Here is a 26,412-nt window from a genome sequence, read left to right on the forward strand (position 1 = left end):
AATATTATTGTTTGCCACTGATATCTTAACCCTTTACATGTATATACATTTTTACATAAATGTTTTCAGAGATCTTTATAGTTGACGTTTTTCAATACAACTTCTTTTTGGCGATATATGACTTTTTTGTGTCGATTCGCCGTAAAGTCTAACTCACTCACTCACTCTGTTACTGTACGGATAAAATACGGGCCCATACAGCGTTTAACTAAATAGCATACGGGCACTTCACACGCCACTTCCGTAGAAATTTTGTTGCGACTAAATATTAAGTCAAATTAGAAAATTCGAAAATGGGAAGAAAAAAGAAGAAGCAGTTAAAGCCATGGTGTTGGTATCCTTTCAAAGAATTACCTTACCCAAATATTATGGAGCAAAATATCACAACTTTCAACATGTTGAAAACAGGGACTGTTCCATACCTCAGAAAAACAAGGCCCCAAAAAACAAAGGAAATAATTCAATATGGAGTCATGTCTTACATAATTTAATTACATGTTTTAGCTGGCTATGATATTCTCTCAATATTATGAAGGAGCCGAGATATCCAGGAGGATCTGTACTGCTAAAATTTGATTAGTGTCGATAGCTTAGTTATCCTGGATGTACCAATTACCGGTGTATTAATGATTGATATTTCACAATACATGACATTTGATTCTTATGCTTACTAAAATTAAACTCATTTTGATGAAAAAAGTATTTTCTTTTCATTAAAAGTTAATTTTATTCACCTGGGAACAGAATTTTCGTCAATTATAGGTCATGTTTTGACCTACCATGGTCGCCATCTTGCATGTTTACAGTTACCTATTACTGGTGGAATTGTGGGAAATAATGCTACTGCATTAAACTTCCATCCAGAAACACAAAAATAACAAGTAAACACAGCTTAAAGTTCTGGCTACTGGATTATTTAATCTGCTGTGGAGAACAGTATATTGTAACATATAATATGAATAAAATAAATGAATAATAGGAGAGATCGTGTTTGTATACAAATTCTATTTTTAGAACTGATAAGACAGTGATTGGGTGGGCAGAAGCCGACCGTCCATGTTTTTTGTAAACAGTGATGTTTTTCTAACGGTCTAAACTTTCTTAAAACACAAATTACATAAATAATTTTTTGATCAATGGAAAGGTTATAAAACAAGCAATTTATTGATTACTTTTAATTGTTATTTCGAAATAAAATGGATTAATTATGAACGCTTAACTTACACTGTTTTTCTAAAGGTTGTGAAAATCACTACGCCGCTTTTCAGGGGTCACACTGGGAATTTTTTTCTCTGAGCCACTGCTTTTTCGGAAGATAAAATTATGAGGCCAACAACGGCAAAGCGCATAGCATTGACGTTCTTGTACGACTACATTATATAAACCAAAGTACTCATACTACTCAAGAAATTAATGTAGTTATTACATATTTCTTAACCCTTTAAAAAGTTATTTAGCAAATCAATTTGTGTTAATTTCTAAAATTATCATTTTTATAAACATCTGCCATTTAATAAAAAAATTCTGAAAATCACATTTAAAATAAAGATGTCAAAAAAGAAAAAAAAATTGTTTAAAAAAAAACAGTGTCTTATTTTGCATTGCCTACAAGTGGGTGGGGTACACTGCCTTCGCATGTTTTATTCTCGAAAATTACTTCAAAATAAGAGCTCCTTTTGCAACATTTGTCATATTTTTCTTAAATGTAGACTTTTTATTAAGATTGCACTAAAAAATTCCGTCAGAAATGACAGAAATATCCGAAAATCACGTTTGCGAAAACGGGTGATAAATTCGGAAAACGTAAGTTAGAATTAAAAATTTGCTAAAATACCTATGTTTTATTGCTTTTCTATCATCATAGCTATTCAATACTTACAATTTCTGCTTGTCTAAAGCATTTTTATTTGTTTTTGCCCAAACTAACCCTCGGCAATCATAGAAAATTTGTCTAACGGCCGACTGCTCATAAAATCGTATCAAGTGCACAAAATGAAGATTATAATTATCCAGTTTGTTATTCAATAATCTAATTATCACCAATTAACTGCCTGATCAAATAAAAAAATTGCAAATTGGCTCCCTCCCTTTCAATAACGGATGTTGTGTCTACACAGATTATCGATTTTTCACACCTTTTGGTTCGTAAAACTAGCAATATTCGTAGTTTTGCAGACAGACATAGCTTCGGGCCATTTTCGCCAATTAGAAAATTTCGGAGCCACATTTAATTTTTTGTCGCAAATGGCTCAAGTGGTGATCGACAGCGTAACCCCTGCTTTTAAAATTATATGTCATTTAAAACGGTTATTCATTGAAAAAAGATATTTGGATACAAAAATATGAAGATTGTTAGTATTTCAAATCTTTTTGAATTTTGAAAATCCATAAATGAGCAAAAAAGTTATTAAAAATTAAAAATTCTGATTCAATACGCAAACGGTGTTAAAATCATTTGTTTTGCCAACCACCAGATAAACAGATGTTAACGCGTGACGTCACGGCGATCTCTCCTATATCACAAACAGCACTTTGTCACATTTTTGTCAAAATCACAGATAAACCAGAATTATCACATTCATGCAGTGGTGATTTAGAGAACTCATCATGACTGCTTAAAAACTTCACAGCACAGCAGTATTTCAGGTGTGTCCAATGACCACACTTATCACATTTTAGCTTGTAACTGTAATGAAATAAACAAAAAAACCTTACCACATGCATAACATGCACACAATATTGAATGAAATTTGATTTCTCAGTTCTTAACAATGAAAAGTCGGAAGTTTAGTCCAGTAGTATTGTTCATAAAAAAGGGCGCCAAAAAGCGCATGTGTGAGGCAGTGCTTGATGACGTCATTTACAAGAGGAAACTCCTTCTGTCACTTATTTTCTGGGGAATTATTCATAATTCATCGAGTGTTATTGAAGTTTATCAGTAAAGTACACTGGAAAAACATATTTTCTATCAATTCATATAGAATAAATAAGTAACTTACCCTTAGGAAGGACATATTTCACGGAAGATACACTTGATGAATAGTTGTGTAATTTTGTAAACAAAGGATTCCGGAAGTGCTCTTCAGGAAGTAAATATTCGAGATTTTCGGATTGCACCGGTAATAGGTAACCACCGGTAATAAGTGATGTGGGGATACTGCCTCGGTACTAGTTCCAGCTAAGTGCAGCCCTTTTTTTGTGAATTTGGAGAAGGGTACCAGGTCCCTTTTGGAGGGGAAATTTATGTCGCGAAATCATTGTTTGGAGGAATATATTTGCTTAGAAGTTGTTAAAATCAGGACTGAAAATCAAAACTAATTTCATTTTTTTTTGCATGGGGAATTTTTGGACAAGGTGGGGAAAAAAGTATACTTTTTAGATTGGGGAATGGGGCCGAATTTCGGCCCTAAAATCAGCATAAAAAAAGGCCTGAAGTGGTAGAGTGTTGGCTGAAATATTTCAGCTCAGAGATGTTTATATGCTGTTAGGATCTCCCGTACTGAAACCTAACCAGGAATCGTGCCAGAAGTCTGTCACGCTGTAATTTCATCAAATGAAATGCAATGGACTCGCCTTTTACTTTAAAATATTTCTAATCCATTTTTCTTTTGATCTGGCATAAAATAATCTATGCAACATAATTTGAACACAAGTTATACACTCAAGTTTCAAACTGGTACCCCTGTCTGCAATATTTTGTGGGCCATTACAGTTGTCACCTGATCAGGGTACTCTTCATTTTGAAAACCAATAGACCATAGAGAATAATTATTTATTGACCTCTAAACCTTAAAAGGTAGGCTTTCTATGCATTTTGTCAAAAATGGTTATGTTTATGATTAAATTAAATTCATAAATAGGTGAAATTTTGATCTTAATTTTCAAAAATAACCACGTGTGCTTTGAACTGTTGCATGACGTCATCAGTTTCTCACGAGAGACTGTGCGAGATGTTGTGGTTTGATACTGGTTAGTTAACCAAATGTGATTTCTCCATAACGTAATGGACGCGACCATCAGAAAATTAAAACAGCGTCAGTTAAGTTATGGTAGCCAGAACTAGTAGAGTGTGTGCTATGAGTGCAGGAGGTCTAGGGTACAATCTCAGGCCGCGTCGTACCATAGATGTGGAAAAAGTTACTGGTTCCCTTGCTTAGCTAGGTATTTCAATGACCTTGACCTTTAATGTAAACAAATATGGCGGCCGTCGATTGAAAGTAGAAAGTGCAACTCGCTTGAAAATTCGTAAATACACTCGTGATTTTTTTTATGGAAAAGACATGTTCTTTAGGAACAAAATTGGCGGTGAAACTTTGCTTTTATTTTAACATAGAAAGTTGGAAATGATTTTCAATTTTCATAAATACAGCAGCAAACAAAAAGAAATTCCTACAGATGATGGATTACCTCACAACTATTTTATTATTGCAGAAATTAAATCATTATCAACTTGCATTTACAAGCGATCTGCCTCCAAAACTTCGAATCGTAAAGTGCTCACTGCGCATGCGCAGCGGAAGTTATGAAATTCTAAGGGAGAAGCAATTATTCACTTCCTGTATTTTTTATGGTCTATCATCACTAAAGGGGAAGTAACTTAAACATTACTAATTATGCATTCTGGAACTTATGCCTTTGTTGGAAGTAGTGGTCTCCCTTTTGTTTACATTTTTTCTTGCATCAAGAGACACTATGAAAAATATGTGCATATACGGGAGTATACGGTCCCATATATGTATAATATACGAATATCATATAAAAGGTATCTTTCATGAAAGTATGATCAAAACCTACGCCTTAAAGGCAAAGAAAATCTCCTATATAAGTGACCCCCCCAAATACCAGACTTTTTAATCCCCAATATACAAGATCCTGTCTGGTCCAGTCTGATAAGGGTCCATAAAACCCCTGTAGACTTGACATGTAGCCTAATTATTGTCAGAGAATCATAAATTTTATTGCCTACAGGTAAATTGGTTATTTCCTGTGTTTTGCATTTTATTAATTGAAATGCTGTGTTTTTTTTTAAAGTCTTTTTTCAGCATGTACACAAAATTATTTTAATTGATAAGATACTAATTTTGATTGCTCAGTCATGTTGAGTAATGTCCTGGCCAATTAAATTATAACTCTTATAGCAAAGCATTTCTCACTATAAAATAATTATTCAAAACTTAATAAGAGAAATTACAAGTTTGTTTATTCAATGATTATGATCTTTTTATCAAAAGTAACAAAATAAAAACGAAAAAAAAAAAAAGATAATTGCTGGATTTTATTAGAAATTAAAGAAGCGTTCAGATGCATTTTTAATAGATAAAGAAGGTATATAGACAGAAGGATGTTATATATTAAAAATGCTTAATTCCTCTTGTGTTGTCTAAATAATGTTAACTTTCTTTTATGTATAATAAAATCCAGCAATAAAGATATATCATTGTTCAAAATACACAATAATTTATTACTTCTAAAAGCTATGTGCCTGAATGCATTTCTTATATTTTTGATAATAAAAAACAGAAATAATGAGATGAAATTGTTAAAAAACTTACTTTATTAAAAATATGATAAAACACTGTTGTATCTTATCACTTTGTTTATTTAGCCCTAATTCAATCAAGCTTTCTAAACTCGTTATAAAGGTGAGAACTGATTTGCTATAAAGGTGAGAAATATCACCTGCAATTTATTTACTGCACAGTAGCTATACAGTAGCTTATTATGATAAACAGAAGCAAGTCTATCAGTGGTCCAGTCTTGTGTATTGGCCCTTACCACCAATACGCAGACCTTATCATTCCCATAGGTCACATACCTGGCATACCAGAATCAGTGTCTTTAAAGGCAAAGAAAATCTCCTATATAAGTGACCCCCCCCCCCCCCCCCCCCAAATACCAGACTTTTTGGACCTTGACAATCCCTAACTTTGAATACTGAAATAAACTGTTGAAAGGTATTTATGCTAAGTATGAATGAACGGATCCATGAGAAAAAAACATGAATGTCCAATTAAAGAATACGTGATTCCCGTATATGGAATGTTCCATATACGGGGAAAATGTTTCTGTATATTAGGAGTATGCGGAATGCGTACACTCCCGTATACGGAACCATTTTCCGCAGTGAGAGAAAAAGTAGGAGAAACAATTTTATGGAGCTGAATCTTTTCTGCAATAAATTCAGTTAATTTCTTAACATTTTTAGAAAGGTATTGCCTTAAAGAAATGAAGTAACTTTTTGAAAAATAGGAAATGTATTGGCACTCTGCATTAAAGTGTTACACCAGGAGGTAAAATAAGCACAGATACCTAGTTTGTCGCACAAGAGCTGTTTAGCTTGTGTTGTATGTTAGATTATGTGCGACATTAAATAAAGCTTAACTTAACCTGTGAAGGGTTAGACGTTAATGAGAGATGGGTAGATAAGCCAGTAGGGAGTATAGACCTCCCTTTTCAAGATTTCATTCATAACTTTATCAGGACATCACAGCTTTAGGGGTTCTAATTGATTAATCAGAGAGCTGCATTTTCGAGTACCTGCCAGTTTCCACTTGGGTATAATGAAGTATATTTACAATGAACATATATAGTGACTTTAGAAATAAATATCACACTATTTTAGAAATCAAATTAAGATTTTTCACTGCACATGCCCCAGATGATGCTACAAACAACAAAACTTTGAAGTTTCATTGAAATATTATATTGATTTAATTTAATTTTTTTTAATACCATTATTTTAGTAAAAAGTTAAAGATTTTACACAGGGAGTCTATGATAAAGTCTGAGTAAAATGTAATCATTACCGAAGTTAAATTAGTATCATTCCACAATGTTTTGGACATGTTGAACTTAAAATTATGAATAGGTTATTTATACCTTAAATTTTTATTACAGCTTACTTGGCATTTTCCGGTTATAGTCCCCTCTAAGTAATGAAGTGTGTGTCTTTGACTTAATTTAATTACTTATAACAATGTCACAGAGCTCCAGATAAGCTGCATATTTACCCATTTGAAGTTGCAGAAAACCCAGTTGAATTCATACAGTGCAGTGAGCTGAAACGCAGTTAAAATTCCTAATACCCAATTCATTACAAAACGCTTGCGTATCGCATTTTTAGCTCACATGTCACAAAGTGACAAGGTGAGCTTTTGTGATCATGCAGCGTCCGTCGTCCGTCCGTAAACTTTTGCTTGTGACCACTCTAGAGGTCACATTTTTCATGGGATCTTTATGAAAGTTTGTCTGAATGATCATCTTGATGATATCTAGGTCAAGTTCGAAACTGGGTCACGTGCGTTCCAAAACTAGGTCAGTAGGTCTAAAAATAGAAAAACCTTGTGACCTCTCTAGAGGCCATACTTTTCAATGGATCTTCATGAAAATTGGTCAGAATGTTCACCTTGATGATATCTAGGTCAAGTTTGAAGCTGGGTCATGTGCCATGAAAAACTAGGTCAGTAGGTCAAATAATAAGAAAACCTTGTGACCTCTCTAGAGGTCACATTTTTCATGGGATCTTTATGAAAGATGGTCTGAGTGTTCATCTTGATGATATCAAGGTCAAGTTCGAAACTGGGTCACATGCTGTCAAAAACTAGGCCTGTAGGTCAAATGATAAAAAAACCTTGTGACCTCTCTATAGGCCATATTTTTCATGGGATCTGTATGAAAGTTAATCTGAATGTTCATCTTGATGATGTCTAGGTGAAGTTCAAAACTGGGTCAACTGCGGTAAAAAACTAGATCAGTAGATCTAAAAATAGAAAAACCTTGTGACCTCTCTAGAGGCCATACTTTTCAATGGATCTTCATAAAAATTGGTCAGAATGTTCACCTTGATGATATCTAGGTCAAGTTTGAAGCTGGGTCACGTGCCATTAAAAACTAGGTCAGTAGGTCAAATAATAAGAAAACCTTGTGACCACTCTAGAGGTCACATTTTTCTTGGGATCTTTATGAAAGATGGTCTGAATGTTCATCTTGATGATATCTAGATCAAGTTTGAAACTGGGTCACGTGCTGTCAAAAACTAGGTCATTAGGTCAAATGATAAAAAAAACCTTGTGGCCTCTCTTTAGGCCATATTTTTCATGGGATCTGTATGAAAGTTGGTCTGAATGTTCATCTTGATGATATCTAGGTCAGGTTTGAACCTAGGTCAACTGCGGTCAAAAACTAGGTCATTAGGTCTAAAAGTAGAAAAACCTTGTGACCTCTCTAGAGGCCATATTTGTCAATGGATCTTCATGAAAATTGGTCTGAATGTTAACTTTGATGATATCTAGGTAAAATTCGAAACTGGGTCACGTGCGGTCAAAAACTAGGTCAGTAGGTATAAAAATAGAAAAACCTTGTGACCTCTCTAGAGGCCATATTTTTCATGAGATCTTCATGAAAATTGGTGAGAATGTTCACCTTGATGATATCTAGGTCAAGTTCAAAACTGGGTCACATGTCTTCAAAAACTAGGTCATTAGGTCAGATAATAGAAAAACCTTGTGACCTCTCTAGAGGCCATATTTTTCAATGGATCTTCATGAAAATTGGTCAGAATTTTTATCTTGATGATATCTAGGTCAAGTTCAAAACTGGGTCACATGAGCTCAAAAACTAGGTCACTATGTCAAATAATAGAAAAAACGACATCATACTCAGTTCAAAACTGGGTCATGTGGGGACAGGTGAGCGATTCAGGACCATCATGGTCCTCTTGTCTATATTATAGAACAGGTTGCTAATTATCAGAAAAATCATAGGTCTGTGAGGACCATTCAGTCTTATCAATGTTATTTGGACGCTCTGTAAACATTGTTGCAGCACAAACAAACGAAACAGAAGGATATTTTGTGGTTCAGCAAAGACAGTTATCTGTTTGTGATGATATTGTGTCACCGATATTGGCTGACATCTAACGGGAGAGCACATATTGCGTTGAACACATCGTTTGGGATGTTGTGGATGAATTGATCTCTGAGCATTAAAAGTGCAAAAAAAACAATGGAATAAAAGTATCCCAGAAAACATTAAACGTTAACCCAATTGGTTTTAGCAAATATCCAATTACTTCTAAAAAGGCTGGGTAATAATATTACTTTTACCCAATGCATATTTCTAATACCCTATTAAAACAAAAAGTGTTGGAGGAAATACCCAATTGCACCAGAAGCTTATCTGGAGCTCTGCTATGAATACAGTTACTAAATCAACATATATTTTATCTCCATTTATTATTTTTAGCTCATCTGATTTTTTGAAAAAAATGATGAGTTATTGTCATCACTGGATTGTCGTCTGCGTCGGCGTTGCCCTGTTAAGTTTTATGTTTAGGTCAGCTTTCCTCCTAAACTATCAAAGTTATTGCTTTAAAACTTGCAACACTTGTTCACCATCAAAAGCTTACTATGTACAGAAAGAAATATAACTCCATCCTGCTTTTTGCAAGAATTATGGCCCTTTTGGACTTAGAAAATCAGATTTCTTTGTTCAGTTTTGTGTTGAGGTCAGCTTTTATCCTAAACTGTCAAAGCTATTGCTTTGAAACTTGCAACACTTGTTCACCATCAAAAACTGACTCTGTACAGCAAGAAACTTGACATCCATCTTGCTTTTTGCGTTTAGGTCAACTTTTCTCCTTAATGATCAAAGCTGTTGCTTTAAAACTTGGAGCATTATTCACCATTAAAAGCTGACTTTGCACAGCAAGTACCATAACGCTACATTGCTTTTTGCAAGAATTATGGCCCCTTTTGTGCTTAGAAATTCATGGGTAGGACAATATTTCTATTATACAGAGACAAAAAAATCAGGTGAGCGTCTGCACCCACAAGGCAGTGCTCTTGTTGTTCATTCTGTTAATAGATATAGGGAACTGTAACTGGATAATGCAGTTAAATTATGCTATAGTGTTTCCTGCAGGCCTTTTTAACATGGCGCAGCGCCATGCCCCTTTTGAAGTGCCACCATGCTGCCCTCCAAACTGCCCGTTCGCATCACGTGCCCTTTTATTTTATCAGAATGAGAATGTTTGAAAGTATGAATCATCAGTAGCATTTAAAAAAAAGTCCTCTTTGAACAAAAGAAAGGAAAGCTCATTCACAACATGCAAGGGGGGTATTCGATCTACTCCTTACCATGGAAAAAAAATGGCGGCCAAAACTGAAAATGTGAGTTTTTCTTACTTTTTTGCTTTTTCAAGGATATCTAGACAATAACACATGTCTATCAACCTGCTCCACTGTTTTCTCCATCTACTGGTACCTTTCACTTTGGAAACAGCACTTTAATTTGTCTGGAATGCTGGTCATGAAATTCGAATCGATGGAAAATTCTCCGGTAAACACGGGATAAGGAATAGTGCGACTTGCAAAAATGGTCTTTTTACCTAATATACCGCAGGTTGTAAGCTATTTTTCTGATTTGAAGGAATATTTCCACATATTTATCTAATACTGTTGGTTTTGAGCAGATCACAGTTCGTATTTTCAAAAAAACACAATTTTTGTCCGATGGTAAGGAACAGTGTGCGAAAATTAGAGGATAAGGTGCAGTGCAATTTTTATAAACGGATTTTACAGTTTTCTTTCATCATTTCTGAGATAACCAGTTGACATTTTTATACCATGTAATAATTAAAGAGGTCTGAATCGTGACCCTGGCTGTTAAACTACACTAATATTGTAGATGAACCATAGTGTAAACCCTCCTATCGTTAAGTTTTAAATGACGAACAATCGAGTGTTCCTTATCGTGGTTGTTTAAAAATAGGCTCCGGAAGCAAATTAAACATACTATAATTCCAATGAATATGTGTTTATACTTGTTACCTAATGTCAATTGGATTTATCATATCCATAATCCAAAAAATGTACAAAAGACAATTTAAAATGATACATACGTTACTGGCGCCATGCGCAAGTTTTATACAAAAATTCACAACGCTTGACCGCTTTTATAGTTAATGACGGATTTTTTAGTAAATGCAAAGAATACATGTTCCCTAATTATTAATAACTGCATCATAATATGTATGTTTGTGTTATTACGATTCCTAAACAATAAAAAAGATATGACGCCAATGAAGGAATACTTTGGTTATGGATCTATCCTACTATGAATATATGAGCTTGACATATAAAGAATATGGTTTTTATGTCTTTATAGGTTATTTCTAGTTTTGTTTCAACTACATGTTATAACATTTGATACAAGATATACTTAGTAGTGATATATTTTTCACTTAAACTTTCCTTATGTAAAGATTCCACTTTCTATGATACAAACGTTACATTTATTCTAAGACACTGAAAATCACAGCAGTTCATGTTGAACTAAGAGTAGTTTTTTCATGCCAAAACAGTATATGCATTTTCAATACATCAATCATTTGTCTGTTATGAAGTAGAGGTCCTTCTTAATTTAAATGGCATAAGAAATGGCAAAATGATACGTGATCGATACAAACGTTACCAATCTTATTTAAAATAACATAAACAAGAAAGTGTCACTCAGTTTTAATTGACAGTGTCATCAGTTTGTATCGTCTATGTCGTAAGATGCAGATTTCACACAGGTTAAGTCGCACATTTGTCCTTGAAGAAGTGTTTTCTTTTTCTGAAAATGTTCAATAGGCTCCGCTGGTAATGTTCGGTTTAAATAGGAAGCTTAAAGTAAAACCTATTTGTGATTATATGACAATTATATTTTTTTGTTTCAATTAAATTTATGTTGTTGTACATATTGAGTACGCCATAAACACAGTACAAATTATTGATACATACGTTACGTATGGTAACGTATGTATCCTTTCATGCCTGATATATTACTTTTTATACAACATGAGGCTTCTTTTATTTTTTGAAGTCAAGGTTCCAAGATAATACGCTCAGGCGTTTTAATTTGCTAAAAAGTTTTGTTTTTATCACTATTTTTGTTTAAAACACGTCATGCAAATTCTATTTTTAAAATCTAATAATATATGCTTTAATATTAATTTCTTGCTAAAAAGGTTTTGTTTACAGAATTGGTCATATGTCATAGTGTTTTTAGCATAAAGATACATGTTTAACATATTTTTGAATACAAAATGAATGGAAACAGCATACCCGTGGTACCCATAGCACAGTGATCGGTAACGTATGTATCAATACATAGGTTATTGGTGTATCACTGTTGACTTGTGGTGGGTTGCACATCAGGTTAACATTATTGTAACATCAAGGGCTAAAATCTGAAAGGTGTATCGAGAATGTGAGAAGGCTAAAGACAGTGCGCTACTTTAAAAAGAGAGAATCAGACAGTGAAACTATTACCTCCCTGCTAATTATATCCTTTGGCAAACAGAAAATGGAGGAGAGAAAATAAGAAAAACAAAACGAGAAACGGACTTCGAGACTTCGAAAAAAAAAAACAGTACTTTTTCACAAGAAATGTATAATATGACACTATACATTCCCTGTGAAAATGTACCGTGTTTCTTTCGGAGTATCGAGAGTCTGTTTCTTAGTTTGTTGAATAGGCTTTGGTTGTTCGGGCGCAGGCTTAACCGAAAAGATAGTGTTTGTAGTTTTGCTAAGAACGTATGCGACCTTATATTACTTTATTTTCGTATCTATTAAAATCGATACCTTAAAACAAATCGCTGCCGTAGAACTGGTAGCTGAAAGGTAAAAGAGCTAGCTTTAATTACTGTTAAGGTAAAAATCTGCAAGTAAAAGGGCATAAAGTTTTGTTCCAACCGTGATATATCTTGAAATATTTTTTTACAAGACCGTTAATATATTTGAAAAAGTCTTTACAGTAAAGACAGACTTAATAGAACTGTTAACTCTGAATGAAATTTTATATGTAGAATTGTTGGTTTTTGTTGGTGCTTGGTTCATGAATGTGGTTGTACTCAAATAAAATTATCTTTTCTTCATTATTTGGAAAAGTTTTGACACGGTGACTTGTGGTTATATTTAATTTTTAATATTAGAGTAAGTACTTTTTCTTTGTGCATTTCATTATATACAGCTTAAATTGGTGTGATTCATGGATTCAGTGACAAAAGCACTTGTTATAAGAGCTGCCACTTACAAATATACAAGAGAACGAGATTACCAAAGCCGCCTTTGAAAATACGAATAATTAATTTGACAATCGTAAGAAATAATTAATTTGAATAAATAAGTATTTGTGCTTTTGATTTACAATGGTCGGCTTCAATTTGATGGCAATCTTGAACACGAATTTTGATACCCGAAAATGAATTTATTAGTTAATTTGGGATACATACGTTACCATCAGCATATTTCTGATCAGTTTTGACAAGTTCAATATGTGTTATTGTTGATTGACATAAATGTTTCCAAGAAAAGCTTGATGATTAAATGTTCTTAAATTCGTGGTATAAGATACATAATGTTGGTAAATAACAATCATATTTGCCACATATTAAGCCTTACTTGAATGTATTTTTTTCTCATACCTATGTGCAATGATACTTACGTTACTTTTGCAATGCAGCTTAAGATACAAGCAGGACACATAAAATATTCAAATTGCTCTTCCAGATATATATGTTAATGGCATCGTAAGAGTATATCTATGGTTTTATGAGCTTATTATGTTTGCGATTTGCCTTTTGTCAATGTTTTTAAATATGTTTTGTTACAGTTAAATGTTCGTTCAATAATCTACTAGCGAACTCGCGAGGTAATATTCCTTAATAACTCTAAGCCAACGTTAACTTAAAATGTAAGAGTTAACCATAATTATGAAAAGTCGTATACATAGTTATAGCTTCAACCACGAATAATTTCTGGTCTTTGTATCCATAAAATCGTGAATTAGTGTGCCTAAATGTCGCATAACATATGTATTTTAACGCAAAATTACAAAGAATGCATAACACCTAAACAAGTTAAGTGGTGTTGCTGAGTTTTCACTATCTTTAGTAAAACACATTGTATTTTAAGTAGGTTTAACTTTTAATGGTTTTTTAAGACAAAAAAAAAATAAAATAATATTTCAACATTTTTGTAAGGCAATTGCTTGTTGTTAATGACTTTGGGCGCTATACCAAATAGAAAGTTAAAAATACTTAAATGTTGGCGAGGGATACTATATTAAATACTTGCTGAACTTTTGGCTTTCAGTACATCACGTGTCTGATAAACAGGCGGATACCTTTTAAATCTTACTACATTTAGCAAGAGATAGTTATAAATGATCACCAAAATATTATTGTAATAGAATTTCACTTGATTGTCTCTGAAAAGAGCAAAGTAAAAAGTTGCTTGAAGAAGTGGACTGCACCTTATCCTCTTATTTTCGTACACTGTTCCTTACCATCAGACAAAAAACTGTGTAATTTAAAATTACGACTTTTAATCGGCTCCAGACTAACCATGATGGAAATATATATTGATTCTTTTCTTCTAATTAGAAAAACAGCTCACAATTATTTGAATTATAAGGAAAAAAGACTATATTTGCTAATCGCACTATTCCTTATCCCGTGTTTACCGGAGGATTTTCCATCGATTCAAATCCCATGACCAGCATTCCAGACAAACTACAGCACTATTTCCAATGTTAAAGGTACCGATAGATAGAAAAAACAGTGGAGCAGGTTGATAGCCATGTGTCATGGTCTAGAAATCCTTAAAAAAGATAAAAAGTAAGAAAAACTCACATTTTCAGTTTTGGCCGCCATTTTGTTTTGGTGGTAAGGAGTAGATCGAATACCCCCCTTGAACATGGTACTAAGGAATTATATAAAGAATAATACTAAATATCTACCATGAGATATGGAAGATTTTCAGGTGTAATGTGAAAATAGTTTGGAAAATGATGCCAGCAAGCGCACTTGGACAAATGCCCTTTCAGTGCCAAACAGTGTGCTAAAAGTGCCCTTTTTCTTGTGAAGCACCATGCCCCTTTTAGAGTCTGCAGGAAACACTATGCCAGCATTACTAGAAAGAGGCATACATATTTCATTACAACAAAACTCTTCACATCTTAAACAAAAGTGAAATTTCAGGAGAAAATATTCACTGTTTAAAAAAATTAAAATAAATGGCATCATACCTGTTGAATATCATACTTTGCAAACTTATTTTGGAGCTGAGGTCCTGGTGATGTCAGTTGCTATGTTTCCCATATTTCATTTAGAATATAAAAATGAATAACATAAATTTTTTTTAGCTCACCTGTCACAAAGTGACAAGGTGAGCTTTTGTGATCGCGCAGCGTCCGTCGTCCGTCCGTCCGTGCGTCCGTTAGTGCGTAAACTTTTGCTTGTGACCACTCTAGAGGTCACATTTTTCATGGGATCTTTATGAAAATTGATCAGAATGTTCACCTTGATGATATCTAGGTCAAGTTCGAAACTGGGCCACGTGCGGTCAAAAACTAGGTCAGTAGGTCTAAAAATAGAAAAACCATGTGACCTCTCTAGAGGCCATATATTTCACAAGATCTTCATGAAAATTGGTCAGAATGTTCATCTTGATGATATCTAGGTCAAGTTCGAAACCGGGTCACGTGCCGTCAAAAACTAGGTCAGTAGGTCAAATAATAGAAAAACCTTGTGACCTCTCTAAAGGCCATATTTTTCATGGGATCTGTATGAAAGTTGGTCTGAATGTTCATCTTGATGATATCTAGGTCAAGTTCGAAACTGGGTCACGTGCCATCAAAAACTAGGTCAGTAGGTCTAAAAATAGAAAAACCTTGTGACCTCTCTAGAGGCCATATATTTCATAAGATCATCCTGAAAATTAGTCAGAACGTTCACCTTGATGATATCTAGGTCAAGTTCGAAACTGGGTCACGTGCTGCCAAAAACTAGGTCAAATAATAGAAAAACCTTGTGATCTCTCTAAAGGCCATATTTTTCATGGGATCTGTATGAAAATTGGTCTGAATGTTCAGCTTGATGATATCTAGGTCAAGTTCGAAACTGGGTCATGTGCAATCAAAAACTAGGTCAGTAGGTCTAAAAATAGAAAAACCTTGTGACCTCTCTAGAGGCCATACTTTTGAATGGATCTTCATAAAAATTAGTCAGAATGTTCATCTTGATGATATCTAGGTCAAGTTCGAAAGTGGGTCACGTGTCATCAAAAAGTAGGTCAGTAGGTCAAATAATGAAAAACATTGTGACCTCTCTAGAGGTCATACTTTTCATGGGATCTGTATGAAAGTTGGTCTGAATGTTTATCTTGATGATATATAGGTCAAGTTTGAAACTGGGTCAACTGCGATCAAAAACTAGGTCAGTAGGTCTTAAAATAGAAAAACCTTGTGACCTCTCTAGAGGCCATACCCTTGAATGGATCTTCATGAAAATTGGTCAGAATGTTCACCTTGATGATATCTAGGTCAAGTTTGAAACTGGGTCACGTGCCATCAAAAACTAGGTCAATAGGTGAAATAATAAAAAAACATTGTGACCTCTCTAGAGGCCATACTTTTCATGGGATCTGTATGAAAGTTGGTCTGAATGTTCATCTTGATGATATCTAGTTCAAGTTTGAAACTGGGTCAACTGCATTCAAAAACTAGGTCAGTAGGTCAAATAATAAAAAAGTCTTTTGACCTCTCTGCGGATCTTCATGAAAATTGGTCAGAATTTTTATCTTGATGATATCTAGGTCAAGTTCAAAACTAGGTCACATGAGCTCAAAAACTAGGTCACTATGTCAAATAATAGAAAAAACGACGTCAAACCCAAAACTGGGTCATGTGGGAACAGGTGAGCGATTCAGGACCATCATGGTCCTCTTGTCTGTTTTTATCGTATCTCCATATTTTGAGCAATCCACAGATGCCCTCTTTCACCGCGGAGAAATAACTCTCTTGCCACCAGGTGTGCCATGGCAACTTTCACAAAAGTCCTTGAGTGTATTGAAATGTACATTACCTGGCCAGTTGTGCACGCCATTAAATAACTTCTAAAGCTACACAAAAATTTGTTAGTATAATATTTTTATAAATTCCGGCCCCGAGACTGTGGTTACAGTTTTGTTTAATCTTTCTTTGCTTAATATTAAACTGTAGATTTATATAAAAATACTTAATAAAACAATATCTGTAAATAAAAGCTTCCTTGACAAGATTAAGGTATTGCAATAGAGAGTTTGATGATGAGAAGATCCTGATTCAGCACCAGAAAGCAAAACATTTTAAATGTCACATATGTCACAAGAAGCTTTACACAGGACCAGGCTTGTCTATACATTGTATGCAGGTAAGAAATTGACAGACGTAACTCCTCACATTACTTGTATTGATTTGAGTTTAGAGCAATTACCATGGCACAGTTAACAGTTGTTAACAAAACACAAAATTATCAATTTTAATTGAGAAGTTGATATAACTTTTAGTAATATATATTTTCCATTTAGTGAAGTTAATTATTTGAAATCTTATTGAAATTTTAAAAGCATTATTTCTAAAAAAATGATTTGGGGGATTATTTGACACCCATTGATATTGTTTAGCAGGTCATGAAGCTAGCAAATATATTTATAATCCATGAAGTGCTAACCTTGCAAGAACATTTAGAAGGGTACTTTCAATTTTAAAAAAATCCTGTATGTATAGTTGATTCTTAAGTCAAAATGCAATTACTTATAACCATAACCTCATTAAAATCTTCCATTATGAAATCGGAAGTAAATTTCTACAAGTTAATTTTTTTTTTCGTAGGTTCACAAAGAGAAAGTAGACAAAGTACCAAATTCAGTGCCAGGTAGACACAATATAGAAATAGAAATATATGGTATGGAAGGTATTCCTGATGATGATCTAAGGGAACATGAGAGACAAAAACACAATAAAGGTATCATGAATTGATTATAGCTAGTAAAACAAAAGTGAAACAAAACCTAGGACAATATCATGACAGCTTTTCAGCTTTGTATTTATAAGGTCTTTACTGACAGCTTTTGAAAAGAATCCCTTTTGTAGTCTCTTGTTTATAACAGAATTTGAGTTTGGTCTGACTGAGCTGATATTGGTCATTAGATTAAGGAGAGACTAACATTCTAATTTTGGAGTCGCACCATTATATAATCTTAAACTAGTTTATAAATTTATATCAGTATGTGTGATAATTCCAGTACAGAACTATTCCTCTTTGAGCTTAACAAATAAGGAGTGAAACTGTTTGTGTTGTTTATTGTAGCACAAGCAGCTAAAAGTGGAGGTGAAGAGAGTGATGAGGAAACAAACCAAGGACCCAAGCCTCCAGTGCCTGCAGCCAATGGCATTCCTGCACCGCCAGTCCCGACTTCAGTACCAATGCCCTATATGGGCCCTGGAATGCCTCCTATGCCTCCACCAATGGGCATGGCACATATGGGTATGAGGCCTGGAATGGGGCCTATGGGTAAGTTCAGTTATCTGTTATCATTTAATTGAGGAAGTTAAATTTGTGCAGGGGCATCTCCTCAGATTCTTGATTCTAAAGTCGCGGCACTACAAATAAAGAGTAGAATTTGGCTGCAGTCTCTGTAGTACTGTTAAATGTATGAAAGGACAGATGCTGGTTGGAAATCTAGGGAGAAGTTTCTGAGAAAAGTTGATATGTTCGCAAATACTTTCTTTAAAGGCAGTGTAAAATAAATAGGTTTAAAGAGAGTGACTTTATTATGCAAAACAGACTCACATTAGCTATGGTTGTACACCTTTTACAGAGTATTGTTAGTATTGTTATGTGTGAAAGGTCCTACCGGGTGATGTAAAGCCCAATGTTGTGTAGAATGGGCTTAACATTTTGTGAAAGGCAACGTTAATATTGCCTAAAAGTGACATAACATTTAAATTGATACTTATTATACTGTTTGTTCTCTTTTCAGGTCCAATGGGACATATGTAAGTTGACTTTTCTTCTATAAGTGATTGTATTTAAATTTTAATCAGTACTTTCATTCCAGAATGATATGACCATAGTTTTGTTGTTTTTTATGCAACACTGCTTTATATGACAGACAATTCATTCTGGTACATGTCTTTTTGACTTGATGGGTATCACTTGTACAAATGTACTAACTTGATTTTGTGTCACCAGCACTGATACTAAATACTAAAAGCTTTATTTGAGCTAGTGTTACAGTTAGAAAGATAGAAATTTAAAGTAAAAGTTTTTTATGTTGTATGTCATCATTTTACGTAGATTGTATACATATGATGTGTTGCAGGATGGGTCCAGGTATGGGTCCAATGCCACCACGACCGTTTATGGGAGGTCCAGGCATGCCAGGACCTGCCGCAGTGCCACCAATGTCAACATCCCAAATGTCAGCACCATCAAAACCTCTATTCCCTTCAGCAGCAGCAGTGAGTAACCTGTTTTGTTCAGAATTTTTAAAGGATCTCATTTCAGATCATGTGATCTGCTTGTAAAATTCAAAACAGTGATCTGTGTCATCATCAGTTAACATCATCAGTAGGACTTGTATTTACTGAGGTATATTAAACTGGCCACATTATGAGATGTCTGAATAATCAGTTGTAGGCAATTTTTACACAGATCTGCTTCCATATGGCAGCAAAGTGCTATCGTACAAGATTGCTTGAGTTATGACCCTCAATCTAGTTTTTAAAATTTATATGTTATACTGTTGCTAACTGTCATGACATTTTTTAGCAGTTATCATAAAAAGATCCCAAATTAATTGGGCAAAATGACATACCAGTATAAAATACTGGAGTAAAACCAGTATGAAATACTGGAGTTATGACCCTTGATTTAGTAAAAATTGCTGTGTTTTCACTTTTATATGGTATAAATTTAGTTACTATCTTGTTCAGATATTCAGGTTCGTGATATAGGACCTCTTTTCGTCTTTGATAATAAAAACTGGACCATTGAATTAAGTACTAAAATTGGTAGAGATAGGGATGCTAAAAGTTTTATCCAAAAATATTTCAGTCATCAAGTTCCTCCCCATCATCAACATCCTCAGCACCGACGGCTGGTCCGCCGAAGCCGACATTCCCAGCAGCTGCCGCCATCACATCTTCACCATCTGCATCAAATGGTGCCACAATTACAGGAGCACCACAGATAAAGAAACCAGAATCTAGTTCAGGTTTGACATCTAAATTGATGCACCCTGATGAAGATATCTCCCTGGTATGTAGACAGTTTATACCATTGCCTCCTCATTTGTTTTCTGGGCAAATCTGATCTTAGTCACTAAGACAATTAAATTTATATATAGAGATTAGTTGGGCATAACCATGAAAATTTTTCTGTCTCAGCCTAAAAGTTAGATGTTATATTCAGTTCACATGGGATTTCCAGACATCTTCAACTGCTAAGATTGGATTTATCCATGTTGAAACATACATTTTGATGCTGTTACAGTTTTCTTTGAAGGTGAGTACCAAACAAGCCAAGCAGGTAAGCTGCCATTTAAGGTCACTACTAAAATTATAAAAATTGAAAATGTATAAAACTGATTTAAACATTTCAGGTCAAAAGGTGTTTCACAGGTAAGATGTAATATATTTTGACTGTATATGTAGATAAAAAGATCTAACTGTGCATGTGTTTGCCTCTATTTTATACAACAGGAGGAGAAAAGGTTATCTATGTCAAAGTATGCCCACTTTGCGGTAAAAGGTTTCACACCTTTGCCACAAAGCATGGCTGCTCCAACTTCAACCATGGGTATGCCGCCCACCTCAGCCATGGGCATGGCTCCAAATCCAGCTATGGGTATGGCTCCTAGTAACATGGGAATGGGTAAGTACTTGCTTTTGTGGTTTATCTTAATCTTTAACTCTTATCAGTTACATAGCTGGGTCCCTTTCGTTGTAAAATTCAAATTTTTAATATGTCATGTATTAATGTACCAACTTTATATGTTTCTTCAGTAAGCATTGTTAGTATGAAATAGTAATAAGATGTCTGTTTTAGGGTTAAAAATTCTAAAGTATGAACCTGAGCTAATGCAAGAGGTAAGAGTAGCATTTGTATCACTAATATTAAGAAGGTTTGAGTTCACTAACATTTTTTGACTGAATTTCACTGTAATGGTGAATTTGATGTTGCTGTTATTTCGTAGATGAAAAATGAATATATTTGTTACTTTGACAATGGTACATGAAATTTTTTTGCTGAACATACTAGTATTTGAAAGTGTATTTATTTCACAGGTATGGGTCCTGGTGCACCAGGGATGAGACCACCAATTCCTCCACAAGGTAAATACTTATTTCATTTATCACTGTTTGATTTACCAATTAGCATTCACTGGGAATCCTTAGGAAGTTGCCTTGTTCATGTGGCTGGTGTTCTTGTATAAATATTTGAACAAGCACAGTCGCCAGAAAATGCTTTACATTAATTATTCTAGGAAGGATCTTGTTGGACTATATGTATATTACTTTGAAACATTTTCCTGTTACTTGACGTAACAAGAAAAAAGCTTAAAAAGACATTTATTGAAATGATTGTAACTTCTGTGCTTTCAGCAATGATGGGTATGCAGAATCAGGGAATGTATAATATGGGTTTCCAAGGAAACAGACCACCAATGTTCCAAGGACGATACTGAAAGCAGCCATTTTGTTGTCTTTGTGATAATCGAAAAAGTGCAACCATTGCTGATCTAACATGTGTAATGCTGTGACAAAATCACCAGTTAAGTGCATAGAGCATTGTGTTTAAAAATAAAAATCTGTGTTAAATGCTTCTAAAACATAAAAATGCAATTCAGCCGAGAGTTGACCCTTAAAGGTGAAAAGGTAAGACTAAATTCGGCGGACAGAAATGAATTCTCTGTGCTTGTGTGTTAAAGGTCTGCGGTAAGTGCAGAAAAAGGCTATTTTACTTTTAAATTGTTCAAATTACAGATTATGTATATATGTGTAGTTTATGTAAATATTGAACAGATCTTTCTGCTTCCAATGCAATTGAAAGGTATGTAAAGTTGATTGTGTTTTAAATTAAGTTATAAAGGTAAAATTACTGTGTCTAATTTGATTTTCATGAGGAACATTTTAGTTGAAATAGTATAAATAAGTGTTGTGAAAATACTTCCATAATTTTGAATAGAAGATAAAATTCTAAGGAATATATAACTTGAATGAAAGGAAAAATGAAACATAATAAAAAAAATTAATGGAATGGCTGATTTCAATAAGGAAGATTGTAGTGTGGCTTCTGATTGGAAGACTGGGAACTTGGCCGCTTAACACAGGCAGGTCGTCACAGCAATAGACTTTAGTTGCTGTTGGGCAAATTTAAAACGCCCCCAACTTTTGTTGGCGACTCTTTTTGTTTAGTTTTAATATGTGAAGTTAATTTAACTAACTATATTTGTTCAGTTGCAAGGAATTAAGTGGAAGCAGAACCAAGGCAAGTCATGTCACAGTAACATTCTGTGTTACTGTTGGGCCGTTCAGAGATGCTAGTATACAACCTAGGCAACAGATGTATTTACAAACATACTTTTAGAAAACTTAAGAAATGTCAGATATTCATATGACCAAATTTTAGCAGAATATAAAAACACACTAATTATGTTCGGTTTTATCTACGGGTATTGTACTTCTTTTCACACGGAAATACTTAAAATCAAGGTAATGATTTCGAAATATTTTGATAAGATTTGAAAATGTGAAATTAGTTCAAATTAATCCCACACAAGTATTTCTTGAGTTGACAGTATTTCGCTGCAATATCATACTTTGAAACAAGATATTGATAATCCTTAAAACAGTATATTACATTGATTCAGTTTCAAAATATTAGCATTTCTGGCGTTTGGTCCCCAACTAAAGTTGGTGACTTGTTTTAGTAAATTTTTAAGCTCATCTTACATGTTTTATAGAAGGCTGTCACTGCAGAGATCTCAAGAGTTGAAAGGCAAGTCGTCACAGGAGGTCCAGTACCTGCTGTTGGGTCTTGTTGGCCCCCAACATTGTGTTGGTGACTTGTGACTTATTTTCATCGTTTTAAAAGTAAAATGAAATTTAAAAAAAAAGTTCACTTTGTAAATTATTGAGAAGTTAGAAAATCCTGAAAATGCAGGCAAGTTGTCACAGCAAATTGCTGTTGGGCCTTTTTGCCCCCAACATGATAGTCTGTATTATGTTGGTGACTACCTTTGTTTTTACTTCATGCTTATGCATCAGCTTTTATAAATGTATATAATTGTTACTACTCAGTATTTCTTAATAATTAAGTAGCAACATTTGAAGACATCTTTATCACAGTAAAATATTACATGCATATTATGAAGATCAATTATATTTAAATTTATTTTTCACAAAAAAATGATAGTTCTGTAGGTGTTCATGCTATGAAATTATATGAAATGTATAGCCTTGTGTGAAATTGATTTGAAAACTTGCATCAGGGGCATTTGTTTTCTTTTAACAGTGAAATTTGAAGATGAAGTAGTCAACAGTTTAAATCAAGGGTAGGTGAATAAATGTACTTAAGAGTAGTAATTTGAAGTAGGAATTTATTGATTATGAAAATAATGCTTGCATGCAGCTTTGGTAGGAAGAAAGATTAAAGATATCATTTTACAAAAGATCTTCATGATAGTTTGACAAATCGTCAGTTCCCTCCACCACCACAAGTTATGCTTAGTAAGAAAGTTCTCAGATATGTTGCTACTGGTTAGAAGCTCAGATGAACTATTGTGACTCTGTAATGTTAAGTAAGCTGAAATTACTATGAATTAAGATAGTGGATCCGTAATGTCAGTTGGCAGATCCTGTGAGAATGCATGTTCTAGTATGCCATTTCAGCATTCTGGTCTGGTAATGTAGCTCATTATGGGCACAAAGCATCTGTATCAGCTAGGAAAGTTGAAATTGCAGAATGCATAATCGAATGGAAATTGATGACTGTTATTAAGGATCCACTACCTAAAACGTTTTTATAGAGGCAGTCACAATATCCTGAAGATTTTTCATACTTTTCTGAATACTGAGACAATTAGGCAGTATTATATGGAAGACAATGGTTTTTCACATCTAAATATTATGTAACTAAATGAAAAATCTGAAGGCATTGTTGGATTTTAAACCCCCAACATCAAGTTGGCGACTGCAATGATTTATATAAGTGTAATAACCTGACTTTGGGCATTTTTAAACAATGTTTAAATGATGCAATGACGCATTAGTTCGTACTAAATTGTGTCCCTTTAAAATATTAATGTGCCTTTGCAACATCAGTATGGTCAGAAAGTGCAGTGCAGCAATCGTGCAGTTATTGCCATTTCTTGTTACGATTGACTGCTGGATTAGCTCAGTGTGTTAAGCAAAATTGAGAGGTTGCAAGTTTGGCCACATGGGGCTAGAAAATGCCAGTAGGATTTGACAGCAGAAATCTGGTCATTTATCCTCCACTTGTGACCTATGCAAGGAAGTTTACAAGGCAGCCATATGTTGGAATCTGGTATAATCTGTTACCAAAAATGTTGGTTAGAAATATTACAAGATGAAATAATTTTAACAATTATCCATGTGCATCAGATATATTGATAAAGAAAAATATTAGAAAATTTGCTTAGATTGTGATACATATATACAAAGTGAAATCAGTTGCCTGCTGATGAAGAAAGATTTAGGTCTGATGAATTTTCTAGACCATAGTCTTGCAAAAGGTTTCCAACAGTTTTTGGCACATTGAGAAAATTTAGATTTCTGTACATTTTCCTGTTGAGATATTCTATTACAGCAGTACACTTGGATTAGAACTGACTTATGAATGAAGGCAAAAGTTCACAAAGAATATGACAAAACGGATATGAAAATGATATTCAGAAATGCAGATTTCTCACTTTTGATACAAATTCAGTTTAAACCTCTTGATTTTGCAGCATGTCATTAATGTTAATGTATTTGCAGAGGAAAACTTTTAAAGAAATGTCTTATGTTCTCATACAAGCAACCAAAAAATTTGTATGTACTTGATGAATTACTTTCTCAAGTTTTAGATATTCCAGTATCGTGTAAACATAGAACTTTAGTCCACAGGTACACTACACCCAGGAACAGGATGTTGTACAGCAGCCATTTGGGGTCTCAGATCTTGTTTATATGAAACATTGTACAAACTAAATTGTGAACTGTATACACAGTAATATAAAGTTATGATTACACCTTGTAATATGTGATAGTTTTGTGTGACATTTAAGGTAATAAACACTGTGCTAAATATGTTCTTGTAATAGTTTTATCAAAAAACTCTATTTCTGAGGATTAGTTTTGTTGTAAACTTTTTATCATTTTATATGCCAGTAGTGTCAATTTTTGTTTCTTTAAACGTTATTGCGATAAAAATGGATAAAAATTAAAGACGATTTTGCTTAAATTGATCTTGTTGTCTTTATTTGATAAGATGTCTGTTTAGGAAATAAAAGGCCGTTTTATGTGATGGCATGTGAGTCTGTGTCTGTTTGTGATTATGTGTGATTTAATAATCTGATAACCTGTCGTAAGACTAATTCTTACAAAATATATATTCCGCTATTGTTAACCCCCACCGAAGGTAGATGGACATAAACTCAGCATTTTTATCCGGCTTTTGTCTGTTGGAAATTGAAAACGATTATAATCAGTGCGTTTTATCTTATCACAAATTCTTAAATACTTACTAAATAGCACACGACCTTTGCTCATGTATAGTATTATCCCCCTTGACCCAGGAAAAGCAGGGATTTTCTCATTGATTTGGTAAAAAATAGGGATTTCTAACTATATCTAAGTAACATCAATGGGTCTTCATGAAACTACACAAATGTAGATCATTAAAGGAAGGTGGTACAAGGATCTAGTATCTTTTACCAGGGCCAGCCAGCTGATTCATCTGAACGTTTCTTGATCAGACTTTCATTCACTTATTTATAAGAAGCTTTGCCTGCAATTTGGATGTAGGTCATACACTAGACTGGCCTTTAAGGTCACAAACTGATCTCAGAGGTCAAATCTGTCACATTTCATGTGTGGAGTACAACTTAACCTATTCAAGATACTGAAATCAAACTTTGCATATAGGTAGGTGTTGATTGAACCATGTGCTGAGCGAAAGGTTAAGGTCACAAACTGATCTCGCAGGTAAAATCCATCATATTTTGTGTATTGACAGAAGGAGGTGGTGGTTATGAGAGGATGTAGTGTTAAAATCAACTTTCACCCCTACTCTCAACACAAACACACACATATACTCTGAAACTCTGGAAAGTGTTTGCTATTCAAACAGTCGTCGGTAGTTGACAATTTTCAGAGATAAAGGTTCAAATAAGTCTATGTGAATGGAAAAAAACAGGACTGTCAATGCAAAGATTTAGTTACAATATAGATATAAAAATCTAGTTTAAATAATCTCGAGGGGATGAAAGCGTTTGGCCACCACACACTAGAAAAGAACCAAATATATTTTATAAC

At 34.0% G+C, this 26,412-nt stretch overlaps 1 protein-coding gene across 2 annotated transcripts; it reads left to right on the plus strand.

The window, feature by feature from the left end:
• The first annotated feature begins 208 nt into the window (after positions 1-208).
• LOC123564589 (BUB3-interacting and GLEBS motif-containing protein ZNF207-like) lies at positions 209-25,339 on the plus strand. Of its 2 annotated transcripts, XR_008369943.1 has the most exons (11): positions 209-334; positions 17,113-17,239; positions 17,701-17,833; positions 18,179-18,382; positions 18,852-18,867; positions 19,194-19,332; positions 19,928-20,131; positions 20,575-20,746; positions 21,160-21,207; positions 21,478-21,644; positions 23,387-25,339. XR_008369943.1 is itself a non-coding variant. In XM_045358279.2 (10 exons), exons 1-10 carry the CDS (start codon positions 294-296, stop codon positions 21,558-21,560), a joined length of 1,167 nt encoding a protein of 388 aa, XP_045214214.1. In that variant the 5' UTR covers positions 209-293; the 3' UTR covers positions 21,561-25,339. The 2 variants fall into 2 exon arrangements, 1 of the variants encoding a protein (XP_045214214.1); XM_045358279.2 differs by having other exon boundaries at positions 21,478-25,339.
• Positions 25,340-26,412: the final 1,073 nt, after the last annotated feature.

This window comes from Mercenaria mercenaria, chromosome 2, assembly GCF_021730395.1.
Source record: "Mercenaria mercenaria strain notata chromosome 2, MADL_Memer_1, whole genome shotgun sequence".
Classification (NCBI taxonomy): domain Eukaryota; kingdom Metazoa; phylum Mollusca; class Bivalvia; order Venerida; family Veneridae; genus Mercenaria; species Mercenaria mercenaria.

Coding starts and splice junctions, on each gene's coding strand:
- LOC123564589 (XM_045358279.2), top strand. CDS start 294: ATGGGAAGAAAAAAGAAGAAGCAGTTAAAGCCATGGTGTTG. Junction 19,333..19,927: donor TATTCCCTTCAGCAGCAGCA/GTGAGTAACCTG, acceptor AAAATATTTCAG/TCATCAAGTTCCTCCCCATC. Junction 20,747..21,159: donor TCCTAGTAACATGGGAATGG/GTAAGTACTTGC, acceptor TTTATTTCACAG/GTATGGGTCCTGGTGCACCA.